Below are 20205 nucleotides of genomic sequence, written 5' to 3' on the forward strand. Positions count from 1 at the left end.
GCTCTGAAGACGGTAGGTCGAGGAGTTAAGACCGAGCTCGACAAGGGGTCGTGACTCTTCGCGCACGCCTATCTGACATGACGCCATGTGTCATAACCGTCACCTCGTTCCCATAACACGTGGGCGGCGCGGTGACAAGATTGTATTTTTATTGGTTTGATGACGTGGCCTCTTTGGGCCGATGTGGTGTTCCGATATCCATGTTTCATGGTCGAGCTGAGGAGCTCGCCAATAATGAGCTTATTGCTTGGTTAAGCTGGTAAACCTTTGACCGAGTCAGCAGATTGGTGAGGGACAAGTCGGCAACTCGGCTGGCCAGTACACTTGCCCCCCAAGCACCGAGTGATGTAAGAGCAAAGGGGCTTCTGAGGAGCTCCCAAATTTGTTGTTTGAAGGTTCAAATTCGACCTTGTTAAGTAGATGTGATCTTCAAGGTTCGAGCTCGACCTTGGTTAAGAAAATGTGATCTCAAGGTTCAGACTCGACCTTAGCATATCAAGGTTCGAACTTGACCTTGTAGACCCCTAAAATTGTCCGGGTCGGAAATAAAGCTCAAAGACTCTCAAAGACCGAAGGAAAGTCAGCCGGAAGGACTCCTGGAAGACCCTAGGATGATTCTTTGTAGGTCTAGAAGTCTTAGAATAGCTTAAAATAAGGGTATGCAAGGATTGGAGCTCAATACACCCTCCCAGAGGTTCAGTACGGCCGTACTGAGCCATTTGAACTGCAATACGGCCGTACTGAACTCAATACGGCCGTACTGAAGATTTTGAACTTCAGTACGGCCGTACCAAATTCAATACGGCCGTACTGTAGTTCAAAAACTCAGTACGGGCCGTATTGACCCCCCAGGCCGTATTGCGCCTCAATCCTATAAATAGGACGTCATTGGCACGTCCTTCCACACTTTTTACACATTCCTCAACCCTCCTACTGAGGATTCTTGGGTTTTTGAGCTTTTCTCTGCCCTAGATATCTCTCCGAGAGCCGATCCGACGAAATTCTTGAGTCATGAGCCATTAGCTTGAGATTCGAACAAGTCGAAGGAAAATCTCTTTGATTTCCATAGTAAAAATTTGTCTTTAGGGGAAAGGAGCGAGCGGACGTGTAGTGGGAAGGAGCGCCAAAAAGCCTCCTAACGTTGTTCTGATATATATAAAATCCCGCTTCGGAGGTTTCTTTCTAAATCCTTTCTTTTACCGCTTTTATTGATTTTTGATTGTCGCATTGCATGTTTAGAGCTTTCATCATGTAAATATTTTATCTATAATCGTTTCTAATAAATAGGGGTAATCTAGTAATTTTACATTGTTATTTATGAAATAATCCATCATAGGGAACCCGAAAGGGGCGTTGTGGGGTGCTAACACCTTCCTCGCACGTAATCGACTCCCTTACCCGACTCTGGTTGTAATGGCCAAGGTTGATTTATGAAAATCAATTGCCTTATATCTTTTTCCAATGTTTTGAGTAAAATATTGGTGGCGACTCCAAGAACCCTTCTTTTTACGAAAACCACTAATCCATGGAGGGTCCCGCTTGGGATTAACATGGATTGGTGAGAGTCATTTAAATAAAATTGTTAGCTCGATGAGGTCTCAGTTTGAGAATAAGTCGTTCTAACAAACCATCATTTTTCAAAACTTAAAAAGAGTCCAACCATCGTCGCGAATGCCAACGTCCGTTTCGGCGGGTGGCGACAAATGGCGACTCCGCTGGGGAAGCCTCGAGAGTCAGTCCCATTTAGTGATGGATTGTTTCTAAAATAATAGTTTAAAATTACTTCATTACCCCTCACTTGTATGATAACATGTTTTATCTAGCTGGCTTTAATAACTGTTGCGTGTTTAAATTTTCGCAATTGTTTGAAATATAAACTGCACACAAACCTTTGCACACAACAGTTCCCTCTATACCCGGGGGCATGAGTGGAAAGCCATAGGGAGTGGATGTTAGTACGGCCGGTTGTCGAATGGGTCTATAGGTGCCCGTAGACCGTTGTCGGAAAACATCACTCAAGGTGATAACCATGAACTCGAGTCCGACAGTGCGTTGGAGCTTTCCATCGACTTACGACGAGAGGGATTGGATCCCTATAATGGGGGCACCTTGGGGGCCTCAGACCGGTGAGAACAGTTAGAACCTCCTTGAATATGCACTTTTCTGCAGGATACCCCTACCTCGTGATTCGCTCGTGACTGTTCGTGGATGAGTGAATTGTTTGTGCATTGTTTATGTGACATTGTTTGAGCATACATTGCATTCTTTAAACATACAACATTCCCTTTTAAAATAAGAATAAATAGGAATAAGAATCTTCCATTACATGGTGAACATCTACCTTCATCACGTTCATATAGGTAGTTTCCCTTTTCACCCAAAAAATACAAAAAACAAAATATCCAAAAAAAGATATTTATCCAAACCAAGCAATATCATGCATCATCTTAGGAGCATCCCGAAAACATGATAATGCTTAGTTGAATAAACACAATGCATGCATATTCAACGTCATCATCTCATATCATGCATTCTTACCGAATCACAACAAGCCCTTGCACATCTCTGTAAAGTGCAAAGAATATCACATCGCTAAAGTCTTGGTGGATAATGGATCTTCCTTGAACGTGATGCCAAAAAGAACGCTCGATCAAGTGGCAATCAAGGGAATCCAAATGCGCCCGAGCAACATGATCGTCCGAGCTTTCGACGGTTCCAAGAGAGAAGTGGTGGGAGAAGTCAATCTTCCAATCCAAATTGGACCCACCATCTTCAATATCGAATTTCAAGTGATGGACATTAATCCCGCATACAGCTGTCTCCTCGGCCGACCTTGGATTCATGATGCGAAAGCTGTTCCCTCTACGCTCCACCAGAAAGTCAAATTCATAGTGGGTGACAAGCTGGTGACTGTACAAGCCGAAGATGACATACTGATCAGCAAGCCGTCTGCCATACCTTACATGGACGCAGTAGAGGAAGCTCTAGAGACCGCCTTCCAAGCATTGGAGATTGCCAATGTCGAAACATTTCCCAGAGAAATGAAGAAGGTAGCCTACATGCTCACCAAGAACGGATACTTGCCTGGGCAAGGACTTGGCAAGGATTCCCAAGGAATTCCCGAGCTACCCATTATTAAGGATAATCCGGGGAAATAAGGGTTAGGATACAACCCTAATAAAGATCAAAGGACGAAGAGGAACCAAGATCCTTCTCGACGTTCTTTAAGCCAGATCTTTAGGAAGGTCGGTTCACAAGCGTCAAGGCCGGTCGTCGTCATCAAGTGTTCTTCTTCTTCCGATAGGGATGTATAGACCTGATGACTGTTAGAGATCACTCCTCGGGGACAGCCCGACCCCCGAGCCTCGATAGGGCACATGTTTCCACTATAATTATAATAAAATCGTTCCCTATTCTTTCTTATTGCTTCTTTTCTCGCTTACAATAAATTTCTAGACCACATTATTCTTAACCCTGTTTGAATAAGCATGAATAAAGTTGAAATTGTCTTAATAACAATAAACCCGCATCATTTTAGTGCGAAAGTGTGTGTGATAACTTGGAGCACCATTCCTTGGCCTCGACAAGCGCCATCATGGATAAAAAAGGAATCCTTTAAAAACAAAAATCATAAAAACAAAAAAGCTTGGCAGAAAACCCAAAAAGGGGGCTGCGCAAAAATAAGAGCAAAGAACCCGCTAGGAATCCCACGAAAGGGTGACCTAGGCAAAAGTTAGGGTTGCAAAAATGAACAAAAACAAAGGTCCGCTGAGACGCCACAAAGGGGTGTTTTAGGCAAAAATAAGGACTATAAAAAAAACAAAAGAAATCCATGATGGTACCATGAGCTGAATCCAAAAAGAAAGGTTCAAGGGAAACCATCTAAGTTGTCGAATCACAACATCAATAAACAAGACTTTCTTAACTTCATAAGTGTTTAATCAAACAAGCCTAAACACATAAGCCTACCTTGGCCAGCCATTCTTACAAAAACCATTTTCGAAAAAAATAATCCCCTCTAAAACACAAACTTTTGAACAAAAATATCTTTCCCTTCTTTTCTCTTGTCCCAAACGATTTTAGAATAATCTAGTGGAAACATGAAGATATAGTGGTCAATAGGAGGGTTGATACGTCTTCTAAAGGAAGGGAAGGATCACTGGGTTGACGACACCAATCTCGATATAACACGCATCATTCCTCGGTTACAGAAATCGGCAGCGCACAGCCCGTCTAAGAGGAATGGCAAAATCCAAACAAAGAAACGCATCGGTTAATTCTTTTGAAAAAATAAATCAAATAGAATTAGGTGCATCATACCGCATACATGCATACAGATGATAGGTGTACTGGAAGATCACTTATTCTCTGTTTACAAAAAAAAAAAAAAAAAAAAAAAAAAAAAAACTCAATACGGCCGTATCCAATTCAGTACGCCCGTATTAAAATTAGGGTTATGCACATATTTTTAACTCAATACGAGCGTACTGAGTTGAATACGCCCGTATTGGCCATAAGGGTCACACCAATACGGGCGTATTGAATTCAATACGGCCCGTATTGGCCCCCCATTTTGTACAATAACGGTAAGGTCAGTACGGCCGTACTGAATTCAATACGGGCCGTACTGACCTACTTTTTTCTATAAATACGCCCGTTCCCCCTCTCATTCTGCACAGCATTCTCATCCCTCTGCATACCTTGTCTGTGAGTGAGTCTGAGATCCCCCTAATTCTGAGAAATGGCTGAGTCATCAAGAAAGAGGCACAGGGTCCCCGCGCAACTCGAAATGACCGCGCGGCATCAAGAGAGGCTGGAGCTCCTTGAGTCATTCATATTCCAGCCGTCAAGGGTGCTCGACTTCACCATTCTCCGGGCGATGGAATGGGAGGATGAGGTCCGAGGCTACATCAACGCCATAGGATGGGGATTCCTCTTTGATCCCCACCCTCAGATCTTCCCGACTGCGACGAAGGAGTTTCTGGCTACCGTCGGCGTCACTGAGTCGACAAACAGCTTTGGCGCGACAGTCTACTCAGTGGATTTTTGGATGAGGGGAGGATACCGCTCCCTGACACTGGACGAATTCAACGTCCAGGCTGGCTTCTTTCAGCGAGCTGATCAGCTGGAGTATCGGGACGCCATCTGCGAATGCCCCGATAATCTGACCACGAACGAGATGTGGAGAGAGCTCACGGGTCAGATGGACTACCACGCCGAAGTGAAGGGTACTCGGCTCCCGACGGCGCTACGGATCTGCCACAAGCTGATCACCGGCTCCATCCATGCCAGACCGAAGAGCCCCGAGTCAGTGACGCGACAGGATCTGCTGGCTCTTTATTGCATGGTCACCGGACAGAGGGCCAACCCCGGATTCTTTTTCCTCGAGCACATAAGGAATCTGGGGACAAGAGAGGGTAGCGACGCTCGGCGAGGATACATCATGGTCTCCACGCTCCTTTCACGACTCGCCGAGACTTGGGGGTGCCCCGATGGCATAGATGCAGGGGAGTTGGCGCCCAAGCCCATCAATGCTGCCACCCTGATCAACATGAAGATCATTGCCAGGGCAGGGAGACAATATGTACGAGCGACCACCCACGACACCTTTAGCGAGCTCTTCGAGAACATCGAGCTCCCAGGTGATGTGGACCCGCAGCCAGAGGCCGACACCTCACAGCAGGACAAGGCCCATTTCGATGCTCGTTTCGATGCGTTGCAACAGAGCATCGACACTCGATTCGACACTGCGCAGCACAGTATCGACGCCCTCAGACAGGATTTTGACAGCCTGTCAGTCTGGCTGCATCGTCGCTTCCCAGACCCTCCACAGGATCCCCCGGCAGAGGAGTGAAGACCGGCCTCTTTTTCTTACTTTTGTTTATTTGATGGATCGGGCTGTGCCCCACTTTTCATTATCATTGTACAGACTTAATTTCATGAAATTCTCCACTTTGAATTCAAAGTTCTTTAGCACTTCAATTTCCGTACAGAAAAAGCCAAAAATCGACAAAAAAGGCAAAAATTCAGAAAATCAAATAATCATACAGAATAACTGAGCCTGGAGAGGCTTGCCGAAATAATACTCCCCAGAGACATCTTAGCTTGCACTCTTGGGCTGAATTCCCAGTGAAAGCTATCAGAGCAAGATCAGCAAGATTCCTCAACGGAAGCATGATCGTCCAAAACAAAGCATTCGAGTCGAAGGACTCAGACTTCCTCAGTGGAAGATGGCTTTCCAACTCAAGCGACGAGTGAAGCTAAGCCTGCAGAGGCTTTCTAAATAATGCTCTGGGATACACAAGATCCTCAATTCCCATTCGCCTACTCAGAGGCACTCCTTCAAAAAGAGAAAATCCAAAAAGATTAATACCCATTCCCCAAGCGGAATTCGGTATTCAGATACACACCGAGCGTCAAGATAATCCGCCTAACAGAAGAGGCCAATCAAGATCAATACGACAGAATCCCCCAGCGGATAACAGCCTACACAGAGGCAACAAAACCAGAAAATCAAAAAGAGTCACCCGAACAAGGATAACCGGGATACTCCACCAACGTCGAAAGGACGTCAGCCAATCATAAGGCACCGCTCACCCCAGAAAGAGCATCTTCGTGTCTACATCCCCAAGGAATCAGAATTTCCCCAGTGGGCACCAACTACGCAATGGAAAGTTGGGACACAAGAACCTATGAGTAACTGCACATCCCCTAGACGGATCCCTACGTTATCCAGCCCTCAGCGGCATAAAAATCAAAAACTACTGTCGAAGCAGCATCGTGGACTGTGGAGACAAAATCATCTCAAATCCCTGGAGAGGACAAACTCACGCTACCAAAGTGACCAGAAGCACGGAGGTATGCAACCCTGGGGAGGGCAAACCGCAGACCCTGGAGAGGGCAAACTCACGCTACTGAGGTTGTCAGAAACACCGAAGTATGCAACGAGCCTGGAGAGGCGACGACTAATACTCAGCTACCGACGTCGTCAGAAACACGGAGGTATGCAGCTACCAAGGTTGTCAGAAACACCAAGGTATGCAACGAGCCTGGAGAGGCGACGACTAATACTCAGCTACCGACGTCGTCAGAAACACGGAGGTATGCAGCTGCTGAGGTTGTCAGAAACACCGAAGTATGCAACGAGCCTGGAGAGGCGACGACTAATACTCAGCTACCGACGTCGTCAGAAACACGGAGGTATGCAGCTACCGAGGTTGTCAGAAACACCAAGGTATGCAACGAGCCTGGAGAGGCGACGACTAATACTCAGCTACCCCGTCGTCAGAAACATGGAGGTATGCAGCTGCCAACGTCGTCAGAAACACGGAGGCATGCAGACCCTGGAGAGGGCAAACTCACGCTACCGAGGTTGTCAGAAACACCGAAGTACGCACGAGCCTGGAGAGGCGACGACTAATACTCAACCTGGAGAGGCTACTCGACAGTTTTCCCACCTGAAGACACTACAAGTTGGAAGGGTGGCTTACTCCCCGGACAATTGGGTCAACTCCTTTACTTGTCAACCGGTACACCAAAAAGCCGTTCGACTAAGTAAAGGGGGGGCAGCTGTAGACCCCTAAAATTGTCCGGGTCGGAAATAAAGCTCAAAGACTCTCAAAGACCGAAGAAAAGTCAGCCGGAAGGACTCCTGGAAGACCCTAGGATGATTCTTTGTAGGTCTAGAAGTCTTAGAATACCTTAAAATAAGGGTATGCAAGGATTGGAGCTCAATACACCCTCCCAGAGGTTCAGTACGGCCGTACTGAGCCATTTGAACTGCAATACGGCCGTACTGAACTCAATACGGCCGTACTGAAGATTTTGAACTTCAGTACGGCCGTACCAAATTCAATACGGCCGTACTGTAGTTCAAAAACCCAGTACGGGCCGTATTGACCCCCCAGGCCGTATTGCGCCTCAATCCTATAAATAGGACGTCATTGGCACGTCCTTCCACACTTTTTACACATTCCTCAACCCTCCTACTGAGGATTCTTGGGTTTTTGAGCTTTTCTCTGCCCTAGATATCTCTCCGGGAGCCGATCCGACGAAATTCTTGAGTCATGAGCCATTAGCTTGAGATTCGAACAAGTCGAAGGGAAATCTCTTTGATTTCCATAGTAAAAATTTGTCTTTAGGGGAAAGGAGCGAGCGGACGTGTAGTGGGAAGGAGCGCCAAAAAGCCTCCTAACGTTGTTCTGATATATATAAAAGCCCGCTTCGGAGGTTTCTTTCTAAATCCTTTCTTTTACCGCTTTTATTGATTTTTGATTGTCGCATTGCATGTTTAGAGCTTTCATCATGTAAATATTTTATCTATAATCGTTTCTAATAAATAGGGGTAATATAGTAATTTTACATTGTTATTTATGAAATAATTCGTCATAGGGAACCCGAAAGGGGCGTTGTGGAGTGCTAACACCTTCCTCGCACGTAATCGACTCCCTTACCCGACTTTAGTTGTAATGGCCAAGGTTGATTTATGAAAATCAATTGCCTTATATCTTTTTCCAATGTTTTGAGTAAAATATTGGTGGCGACTCCAAGAACCCTTCTTTTTACGAAAACCACTAATCCATGGAGGGTCCCGCTTGGGATTAACATGGATTGGTGAGAGTCATTTAAATAAAATTGTTAGCTCGATGAGGTCTCAGTTTGAGAATAAGTCGTTCTAACAAACCATCATTTTTCAAAACTTAAAAAGAGTCCAACCATCGTCGCGAATGCCAACGTCCGTTTCGGCGGGTGGCGACAGACCTTGGTTAAGAAAATGTGATCTCAAGGTTCGGACTCGACCTTGGTATATCAAGGTTTGAGCTCGACCTTGGTTCGTACTCGACCTTGGCGTATCAAGGTTCGAACTCGACCTTGGTTAAGAAAATGTGATCTCAAGGTTTGAACTCGACCTTGGTTAAGAAAATGTGATCTCAAGGTTCGGACTCGACCTTGGTCTATCAAGGTTCGAACTCGACCTTGGTGAAGAAAATGTGATCTCAAGGTTCGGACTCGACCTTGGCGTATCAAGGTTCGAACTCGACCTTGGTTAAGAAAATGTGATCTCAAGGTTCGAACTCGACCTTGGTTAAGAAAATGTGATCTCAAGGTTCGGACTCGACCTTGGCGTATCAAGGTTCGAACTCGACCTTGGTGAGTCATCATGGTTAATGTGCCAATACCTAAAATGTATGGGAATGGAGTTGCTTTGTTGATTTATTTCTGAGGTGTGCCTCATTAAAACCTTCCTTGGCCAAAAACCCTTTTCTTTAGTGGGAAAAAAGGCTGAGGAGGAAAAAGAGTACATCACCTGAATTTACAAGTTAAGAGAAATAAAATTTGAGGTGGGTGGAATTCCAAGTTCCAAATTTTCCTTTGGAGGGGTCTGTTCTTGCTTCTCCCCGTAATCGCCACACCAAGTCACCAACTCGGAAAGAGCGAGGTTTTACTCGGGTGTTGTATCTTCGGGAAGCTTGGAGCTTGCAGGCTTCTTCGTGTATTTGAGCTTCGTCTCTGAGCTCGTCTACCAAGTCAAGATCAGCTGCCAGTTCTCGGGCATTCTGCTCATTGTTGAAAACTTGGCGTCTGTGGGACGTTTCTTCGACTTCTACTGGGATCATTGTGTCAGCTTCGTAGGTCAGCCTGTAAGGCGTCTCTTGCGTGGTTGACTGGGGGGTGCAATGATACGCCCAGAGGATGCTGGGGAGTTCGTCGGGCCACTGCCCTTTGGCGTTTCCTAGCCGTTTCTTGAGTTCCCGGAGGATGACCTTGTTGGCTGCTTCGGCTTAGCCGTTGGTCTGGGGGTGTTCCACCGAGGTCGGAAGGTGTTTGATGCCGAGCTCATGGAGGAAGTCCTCGAATCCCTGTGCAATGAACTGTCGGCCGTTATCGGTGACGAGGGTGTGAGGGATTCCGAACCTGCAAACGATGTTCTTCCAGGTGAATTTCCGCACGTTCTCAGTGGTGATTTTGGCGAGTGGACATGCCTCGATTCACTATGTGAAGTAGTCGATCGCCACAAGGAGGAATTTCAGTTGGCTTTTCGCAGGGGGAATGGCCCGAGGATGTCCATTCCCCACTGGGAGAAAGGCCACGCCGACATCATGTGGTGGAGAGCTTCGGGCGGTTGCCGGTGTGTGTTGCCGAATTGCTGGCACTCTTTGCATTTTTGGATGTAACTTTGGCAGTCTGACTTCAGAGTGGGCTAGTAGTATCCAGCTCTAAGTACTCTGGTCGCCATTCAGCGCGCTCCGGAATGCATGCCACATATCCCTTGATGAATTTCCTTGATGACGTAGGTTGCTTGGGACGTGGTCAAGCACTTGAGCAGTGGAGTGGAAACGCCACGTTTGAATAATTCGTCGCCAATGATGACGAATTTTGCCGATCTCATCCTCACTTTTCAAGCTTCGTCTTTGTCTCCGGGCAGGGTCCCTTCTTTCAAGTAACCCCAGATGCTAGTCATCAACCCCAGGTCTTCGCTGTCACTAACGTTGACAAGTTTGTCGCTCAAGCTGGGTGAGTGGAGGGTTTCCTGGATGATAGTTTGGTGTTGTCCAGGCCTCTTGGTGCTGGCGAGCTTTGACAGGAGGTCAGCTCGGGTGTTTTGTTCTCGAGGCACATGTCGTATGGTGAACTCGTCAAAGGACGAAATCAGGTTGGATGTAATGTGGAAGTACCGTTGCAGAAGAGTGTCTTTTGCCTGGTATTTTCCACTGAGTTGTTCCACCATGAGTTTTGAGTCGTTGTTGCAACTCACTTTTCGAGCCCCGAGGTCGCGGGCCAGTCTTAGTCCTGCAAGAAGTGCTTCATACTCCGCCTGGTTGTCAGTCACCTTGAAGCTAAACTTGAGGGATTGCTCCAAGGTGACTTGGTTTGGCCCTTCCAGAATGATGCCTGCCCCACCACCTTTAGAGTTGGAGGACCCGTCAACATGTAAAGTCCATACCTGGGGTTCCTCGGCAGTAGTCGGTGTGAGCTCGGCTACGAAGTCGGCCAGGCACTGAGCTTTCATGGGTCCGCGACTTTCGTACTGGATGCCGTATTCAGACAGTTCCACTGACCAGGCGATCATCCGTCCGACGAGCTCGGGCTTTCGCAAAATTTGCTTGATGGGGTAGTCGATTTTGACTACTACCTGGTGGCTCTGGAAGTAGGGTCGGAGGCACCGAGCTGCGGTGACAAGCGCCAGTGCCAGCTTCTCGATCATTTGGTACCGCTTCTCCGCGTCTTGGAGGACCCGGCTGATGAAGTAGATAGGTGTCTGTACCTTTTGGTGTTCTTGTACTATAATTGCGCTGATGGCACTTTTTGCCACGACCAAGTAGAGGAGGAGGTCAGTTTTGTGGTCCGGCCTCTATAGGACTGGTGGAGTTGTGAGAAAGGTTTTGAAGCTTTGGAAAGCTTCTTCACATTGATCCGTCCACTGGAAGTCCTTTGGCTTCTTTAGCAAAGTGAAGATTGGCCCTTCCTTCTTCGCAAGTCTGGGGATGAAGCGGGACAGTGAGACTAACCGTCCGGCTAAGCGTTGGACCTCTTTTATCGTTTTCGGGCTCTGCATCTAGATTATGGCTTTGCACTTCTCGGGGTTGGCCTCAATTCCTCTGCTGGTGATCATGAAACCGAGGAATTTGCCTCCTTGGACGCCGAAGACACATTTCTCCGGGTTGAGGCTCATGTTGTGCTTCCTGACCTGGGTGAATACTTCAGCAAGGTCGGAAGCGTGGTCTGTCGCCGAGGTGGTCTTGACTACCATGTCGTCGACGTAGACTTCCATGTTCCTCCCGATCTGTTGGTGGAAGACCTTATCCATCAGGCGCTGGTAGGTTGCGCCTGCGTTTTTGAGGCCGAAGGGCATCACTCGGTAGCAATAGTTGGCATGGTCGATGATGAAGGACGTATGCACTTCGTCGGGTGGGTACATCATTATCTGGTTGTACCTAGAGTAGGCATCGAGGAAACTGAGGAGGGCGTGTTCGGAGGCTCCGTCGACCAACATGTTAATGCTCGACAAGGGGTATGAGTCCTTGGGACATGCTTTGTTCAAGTCGGTGTAGTCGACGCACATGCGCCACTTCCCCGAGCTCTTCTTACCAGGACCATGTTCGCCAGCCATGTGGTGTATCTAACCTCACGGATGAAGCCAGCATTCAACAATTTCTGTGTTTCGGTGATGATGGCCTCCCGCCTTTCACTGCCGACCTTCCTCTTCCTCTAGGCGACTGGCTTTGCCTCCTTGTGTACTGCCAACCTATGACATATGAAGTCGGCGTTTATGCCCGGCATGTCAGCGCTGGACCAGGCAAAGAGGTCGGCATTCTGGAGAATTTTAGCTTCGAGCTGTTGCTACAAGTTTGGGCTCAACTGCCTGCTGATCTTTGTGTTCTGTTCGGGAAGTTTCCCAATCTAGAGGTCATCAAGCTCGTCAATGGGGCTTGGCCTCTCGTCATGGGAGTCTGATCTCGGATCGAGATCGACAATTTCCACGTGGGTGCCGTGAGCCACGGTGGGGGGGTCACTCTTGCATTGTTCACCAGGTGAGGTGATCTTCAGGGCTTCGGTGTAGCATTGCCGTGCCGTCTTCTTGTTTGCCTTGACAGAGATAATCTTCCCATCCTTCCCTAGGAATTTCATGGTGAGGTGTGGGGTGGACACTACTGCTCCGAGTTGATTCAAGGTCGGCCTCTCGATGATTATGTTGTAGGAAGTGTTGGCTTCCACGAGGAGGTACCGAACTATGACCCGCCTTGTGTCTGGAGGTGCTCTGAAAGTTGTCAGTAGGTCCACGTACCCCCGAGTGTGAACTCTCTTTCCTGCAAAACTGACTAGGGGCTCTGTGTGAGGTTGTATGAGAGAGTGGGGGACGTCTAACTTGAGGAACGTTGGCCAATATAGGACGTCGGTCGAGCTCCCTTGGTCGATCAGTGTCTTGTGAACCTCCCAATTGGCTAACTCCTCGGCTATAACCATGGGATCATCCTGGTTGGAATTGACCCCGACATAGTCGTTGTCGGTGAAAGTAATCGTCGGTGAGCGTTGGTGCGAAGCTGAGGTGGTAGGGTGTATGTAGTTGATATTGCGCAGATGTCTTTTGCGGGCCGAGCTGCTGGCGCCTCCCCCTGCGAAACCACCTGCAATTGTATTGATTATTCCCCGTAAGGGAGCTAGCCCTGTTTCGTGGCTTACCTTGGCTTGCACTGCTCCACTGGGGCTGAGTTGAGAGCCAGAGGATCGGTCCGTGCGAGCTCCTGACCCATGACCTTTGTTTGGTCTTCGTCCACTGTAGCTTCCCTGGTGACTTCGCTGGACATAGTGGCCGAGGTGGCCTGATTGGATGAGTCCTTCAATGCGGTCTCGGAGCGTGCGGCACTCCTCAATGGTGTGACCGTGATTCCTGTGGTACCGGCAGTATTTGGACTTGTCCGCACTGTTGGGAGTGTAACTTGGCGGTGGCAGGGTGAGCAAGTTACTGTTACTGGCTTCCTCCAGGATGTGTACTCGGGGCGTGTTCAGGGGAGTATAGAAGTCGTATCTTCCCCCTTTGCTTGCTCCGGCCAATTTCTTAAACTGGCTGTCATTGTTGACTTTGACCTTATCCCTGTGACCCTACACTGTCTTTGCTGGTCCTTTTCCGCGAACCTGGTCACGAAAAGCGGAGTGTTCCTCCATCTGGATGTAGCCTGCAGCGCGAGCGCGGAGCTCGTCCATGTCGCGGGGAGACTCACGACATAGGCTGTCGACGAATGGTCCGGGCTTGAGTGCCATAAGCATGGCATGTAGGGTGACCTCGGTGTTCAGATTTCTTATCTTGACTGAGGTGGCGGAAAATCGTTCCATGAACGCCCGGAGTGGTTCGTCGTCGCTCTGCCTGAGGCTAGCCAGGGCGGCCGAAGTGACATGGTGAGGTCGACTCGTTGCATACTGTGCTGTGAACCTTCTGACTAGGGTGTCGAAGCTATCAATGGACTCGGCAGGTAGTTGGGTGTACCAGTTGAGCGCGACCCCCTTAAGCGAGGTCGAAAAAACCTACACAAAATAGCGTCATTGTTAGTGTAGAGGTTTACCTGTGTTGTCTACAGGTCGATGTGCTCATACGGGTCCGTTGTGCCATCGTAGCGATCGAGGTGGAGAGGCTTCCACCCATGAGGGAGTGCTGTCTCCATGATGCCATCCACAAAAGGGTGGCGGCGGAAGGTTGCCTGATCTCCCACGACATGAGTAGGGGCCTTGTTGACTTCATGGGCCGACTTGTGCGTCGGTGCATGAGACCGATGCGTGGCAGGCCGTTGAGTCGGTATCCTAGTTGCGGTCCGGGGTTGAGAGACGACTGAGTGCTGCTCTTCCTCATTGTGGTTTTTCGTATGAGGGGGGTGATCAGAGTGTCGCCGAGGGAGTTGAGCGCGAATCCGCTCGTTTACGGCGCGTAGCGCCGCTAGCTCAGCCTCGTTAGCGGTACGTATTGCAGCTAGATCAGTTTCGTGCTTGGCACGCATGTTCTGCAGATCGGCGTCGTGTTGTTGTCGCATCTGTTCGACCTGATCAATCAACCTCCTTAATGCTGCTTCGTTATCCATGGCAGATGGATGATCTAGGTTGTCTGTTGCGCGTCTGCTATGGCTTCTGGTGCAAACCATAAGCGTGGCCGATAAGAGCTGTCTTGATCGGCCCCACGGTGGGCGCCAAATGTTCTTACCGGAAATCGGTCGTAGGGACGATCTGCTGGGTAAGATCGGTGAGCCTCCTTCACTGGTACGCTGGTGCTCCAAGATGGGGGTGGTACCTGCAAAAGAGACTCCGATGCCAAAGTTAGTGTTTGTGTGAGTATTAGTCTCGTATAAGTAATGCACGTACCTTTGTGTGGATTAGGGTTTTATTGGGCCTTGGGCCTAAGATCAGTTTATGACCTAATTGGATGTAGGGCTGACGTGGCCTAGCGCGTGTCTGAGGTCACTCCGCGTTGTGATGCCGAGCTCGAGCTCGGCATAGCGGTACGGATAGTACACCATTGTTGGAAATATTTTGTGAAAAATATAGAAAAATTAGATATTACAGACAAATTAAAATTAGAATCGAAGATGGAAAATTATCATTAAAATTACCATTAAAATTCATAGAAGAGGATGTCTATATATAGGCTTACAATCAATTTAAATTCTTTACAAATCTCATCTACTAACAACCCTACTTGTTGAGATTATATTGAATAACTAAAAATAAAATATAAAAAAAAAACTGTAACACTAACGAATATCTTATCTAAAATTAATGAGATTTTCCTTTATTGAAATTTTGAATTTTTAATAAAGGAAAATCTCATAAATCTAATAGAAATTATACATAGAGAAAAAGTGGACCAAGTAATTAACTTATAGCTAAAAAGGAGTTTAGGCCTTCTACTTTCACCACAAATTCATTCTTCTTGTATTCTCCTTGACATTACCCTTGTGATAGGTCTTTTGAATGATAATATGTCATCATCCCCTACCTCTTCAAGAGGATTTGTCCTCAAATTTGTAAGCTCTTCCTCTATATCTTCATTGCTTGCAAAATGAGTTAAATCACAAACATTAAATGTACTATTAACTCCATTATCACCAAGAAGATCTAGTTTGTATGCATTATTGTTTTTTGTTTTTAGAACTTGAAAGGGGTCATCTCTTCTAGGGTTAAGTTTGGACTTTCTTTGAGTTGGAAATCTATCTTTTCTTAAATGAAGTCAAAATCAATCCCTTCTTGGAAAATTATTTCCTTTCTCCCTTTGCTGTTGTCACTAATGTGGCTTATATATTCAATGTTGGTTATTTTAGACATTCTATGTCGACACGAGAAGCAACATAAATCTCAGTGACATATAGAATGTCCGCACAATCTTTGATGGATCAACATGTAACATAGAAAGTTCACTTTCTATGTCAGGTGGTCAACTCTTATCATAGTAGGGATATGAAATACGATGATTTATACATAGACACCTATATTCTATGATGGGCGTGACATTACCTGTCATAAAGTGCGCACATTTTATGATAGATATGGTCATATCCTTCATAAAATATGCATTTTTTTAAAAATATTTTGTACGTATTTTGAATTTTTTTGCAACCTACACAATTGAAATACATTTTAGGAAATTCAAAATAGCATATTGATGTCCATTTGAATACAAACCTATATAAAATCCCATATCTATCATTTAAATTCAAATAATGTACAAGTTAAACTACATAGCAAACTAAGAGAGTTAGCAAAAAAGATAAAGTTTATAATAATTGTCATTAATTAATAATAATGAATGGTTACAATAACAATGTACGAATATTATCAAATAACAATGAATCTAAAGTAAAGTAATCAATATACAAGGCTTAGAAAGCTTCGTCATCTTCTAGTTAGCCGAAAGTGTTCTTTTGAAGCAGTAAAGGATAGTCTTGGAGGCTTGACATTCCTCAAACAGATACGTACAATGAGAATAGGTCCTGATGGAGTTGTGATTGGTGAGCTAGGAAAGATAAAGAAATTAAAGGATCTATGCTTAAATTATTTTACCAGAAAACACGGACACTACAAGAAAACGGTGAATAAGCGACGAAAAATAAGTGTCGAGTCCCAGGAATTTTAAAAATACGAAAGAATAAATGATAAACTGGGAAAAAAAGATAAAGAAAAAAATAAAATAAATTGTGTCAACATAGTGTTGGCTTAATCGACAATAAAAAATTAAAATAAATAAATTTGTTAGTGACGGCTTAGCCAACACAAAAAAAAAATTGTGTCGATTTATTTAGCGTCAGCCAAAAATTGACGAATAACTAACAATATTATGTCGATTTTTATGATTTAGAATTGGCTTTTGGCCGACTCTAAATCGAAACATTCTTGTAGTGGGAGTCACTCTATATTCTTCGATAAATGATGCAGTTCTTGGAGAAACTACATATCGAAATAATGGAGATGAATGAAGTGATTGACTTCCCTATGTGTCACCCTAGCCTACACTTAAGAAGCTTTGCTTGAGTGGGAAGTTAGAGGAGTTTCCAAATTGGATTCCAAAGCTCCAAAATCTTGTGAAACTATCCTTGGAAGGCTCCTTTTTAACTAATGATCCGTTGGAATCACTAAAAGATAGATATGCCAAATTTGTTGTTCCTCAGTATTAGCTACAATGCTTATCAAGGTACAGTTTTGCATTTTGAGGAAGGAGGGTTACAAAAACTAAAGAAACTGCGGTTCGATTGTATGGATGATTTGAATTGGGCCATTTTCTATACGGGAGCACTTCTTTGTTTGGAAATGCTTGAGGCATGGGAATTATCCAAACTCGAGGGATTACTTGGCATTCTAGAGTTAGAGAAACTTAGAGTTGTCAGTATCTGGTTCCTGCCAATGATATTGAGGAAGGAATTTATGCCTTTGGAAGAAACAAAAGCATTGGATCGTACAGTACAAATTCAGAGATTTGTTTTAAAAGTCTCTGCAAATTTGCTGAGATGTGGAGTCATTATGAAACGTCCAACCTTGCAAATAAATGGTATGTTTGCAATTCCTAAAATGATTTCTTTACTTTTGCCTCCCTTTTACTTGATTTTCTTCTAGTATATGCTTTAGTTTTCTTTCTCTACATCACTCATACAGGTAAGGGATAAAATCTTCTGTTAAGTATTAAGATATTATATGGTGTTGGTACGTACAAGACTTCAACAACAATTTATTTGTTAAAAATAGCCTCTTCATTATAATGCCTGTTCAATATTTTGCTCTGAATTACTAGGTAGTGGGTTAGAAGTTCAACTGGATTATTTCCATGTTGATAAGGGTCATGAATTCTCTGTTTTATGAATTTCCACTTTTTTGTTGTGTTTTTCTTCACTCTACTTGGTTGTATTGTATTGATGATAGATTGATAGTAAATATAATGGATAAAACTCAATTCAAGTAAGATGCAATTTATGATAGCCAGTCCAAATAAAATGGGTTTAATATATCTAGTTTGGACTTGGTGGGTAAATGTATTTCTTGATTAATCAGGCAGGGGTCCCCTTACAGATTCTTGGACTTTACATATATTTAGTGTAACCCCATGGTGTTGTTAATCACAGAAATGTAACGTAAAGAAATATTGAAGGAAAATCTGTGTATTATTCAATGGAATGAAAGTGGCTTATATAAGCCTACGTGAAACAGAAATGAAACAGAAATGATGAAACAGAAATGACACGTACTGACCCACGTACATGAAACGGAAATGACACGTACTAACCCACGTGGTAACAATCCACGCTTCATTGATAACAAACCGAAAATAAAGAAAACTGATTCTAGAAACTAGGAATTTATTCAAACTGCCTTAAACAAAACTTTGACTAATGATTTCAACTGACATTCCCTCCCTTAAGCTAGATACATTTGCAGCAACTAGCTTACTTCAGTGACCTTCATTACTCCAAGCATGCTTTGAAGCTTTTCAAATCTCTCAAGCTTTAATGGTTTTGTCATTATATCCGCAACTTGGTTCTCGGAACTGCCATGAAAGACTGGATTCTTGCACTACAAGAAAAACTGTTATTATCTATGGAATATTACCTACGGAATTTTTTCCGTAGGTAATATTTAGTTATCTACGGAATATTACCTACGGAATTTTTTCCGTAGGTAATTTTTAGTTATCTACGGAATATTACCTATGGAATTTTTTCCGTAGGTAATGTTTGGTTATCTACGGAATATTACCTACGGAATTAGTTATCTACGGAATATTACCTACGAAATTTTTTCCATAGGTAATTTTTAGTTATTTACGGAATTTTTTCCGTAGGTAATTTTTAGTTACCTACGGAATTTTTTCCGTAGGTAATGTTTAGTTAACTACTGAATATTACCAACAGAGTTTTTTCCGTAGGTAATATTTAAGATTTTCTTTTTCTCACAATTTTTATTATATATATTTTTTTCTTTTAATACAATGTACAAACGAAATGCATATATTATTTTTCTTTTAATATTTTAAAGTTTAATATTAGTAATAATTTATTTTATTTTTTAAAAATTGTAATAAAGTACGTAAATAGAATACGAATTTATCTTTCAATAAACTTATAAATTTTAATTTATTATATAAATCAACAAGTTTAATATTTAAAAAGATAAACAAAAGTATATATAATTTTAATATATTATAGTAAATTTAATATAATAATAATAATTATTATTATTATTTTTATTCATTTTTATTCAAATAGATCAATTTTTAAGTGTAATATAAATTTTTTTTGAAATAACTTCTAGCGTATGCTTTTAAATTAAATAGATTATAGTAAAAAATAAATATTAATAAAAATGATTATTTTAATTTTTTATTTTTATAAATTAACGATGATAAAAAATAACATACTAATATTTGGTTTTAAATTTGATATGAAAATATTATAATATAAGTAGATAATATTTTAAATTAGTATTTTATTAATGGTTGATAATTAGAAAATAAAACAAGAATAAATATATTTTTTGAATTTTATATCTTAAATTCAAGATGAATAAATATATTAAGTTAATTAATTAATAATTTATTTAAAATGTTAAATTTTAGTTACCTACGAAATTTTTTCCGTAGGTAATTTTTAGTTTCCTACAGAATTTTTTCTATAGGTAATTTTTAGTTACCTACGAAATTTTTTCCGTAGGTAATATTTAGTTATCTACGGAATATTACCTATGGAATTTTTTCCGTAGGTATTATTTAAGATTTTCTTTTTCTCACAATTTTTATTATATATAATTTTTCTTTTAATACAATGTAAAAACGAAATGCGTACATTATTTTTCTTTTAATATTTTAAAGTTTAATACTAGTAATAACTTATTTTCTTTTTTAAAAAATTGTAATAAAGTATATAAATAGAATATGAATTTATCTTTCAAAAAACTTATAAATTTTACTTTATTATATAAATCATCAAGTTTAATATTTAAAAAGATAAATAAAAGTATATATAATTTTAATATATTATAGTAAGTTTAATATAATAATAATAGTAATTATTATTATTATTATTGTTATTCATTTTTATTCAAATAGATCAATTTTTAAGTGTAATATATGTTTTTTTTTAAATAACTTGTAGCGTATGCTTTTAAACTAAATAGATTATAGTAAAAAATAAATATTATTAAAAATTATCATTTTAAATTTTTTATTTTTATAAATTAATG

The 20205-nt window shown here is 43.0% G+C and overlaps 1 protein-coding gene across 1 annotated transcript; it reads right to left on the minus strand.

The window, feature by feature from the left end:
- Window positions 1–10399: 10399 nt before the first annotated feature.
- LOC145955079 (uncharacterized) lies at window positions 10400–11206 on the minus strand. The gene has a single exon (XM_083069781.1). It carries the CDS (start codon window positions 11204–11206, stop codon window positions 10400–10402), a length of 807 nt encoding a protein of 268 aa, XP_082925907.1.
- Between the last annotated feature and the right edge of the window lie 8999 nt (window positions 11207–20205).

The sequence above is a fragment of the Cajanus cajan genome, chromosome 2, assembly GCF_000230855.2.
Source record: "Cajanus cajan strain Asha chromosome 2, NIPB_CcT2T_4, whole genome shotgun sequence".
Lineage (NCBI taxonomy): Eukaryota > Viridiplantae > Streptophyta > Magnoliopsida > Fabales > Fabaceae > Cajanus > Cajanus cajan.

What these genes read in the sequence shown, in the direction of transcription:
- LOC145955079 (XM_083069781.1), bottom strand. Translation starts at nt 11,206, where the DNA reads ATGATCGAGAAGCTGGCACTGGCGCTTGTCACCGCAGCTCGGTGCCTC.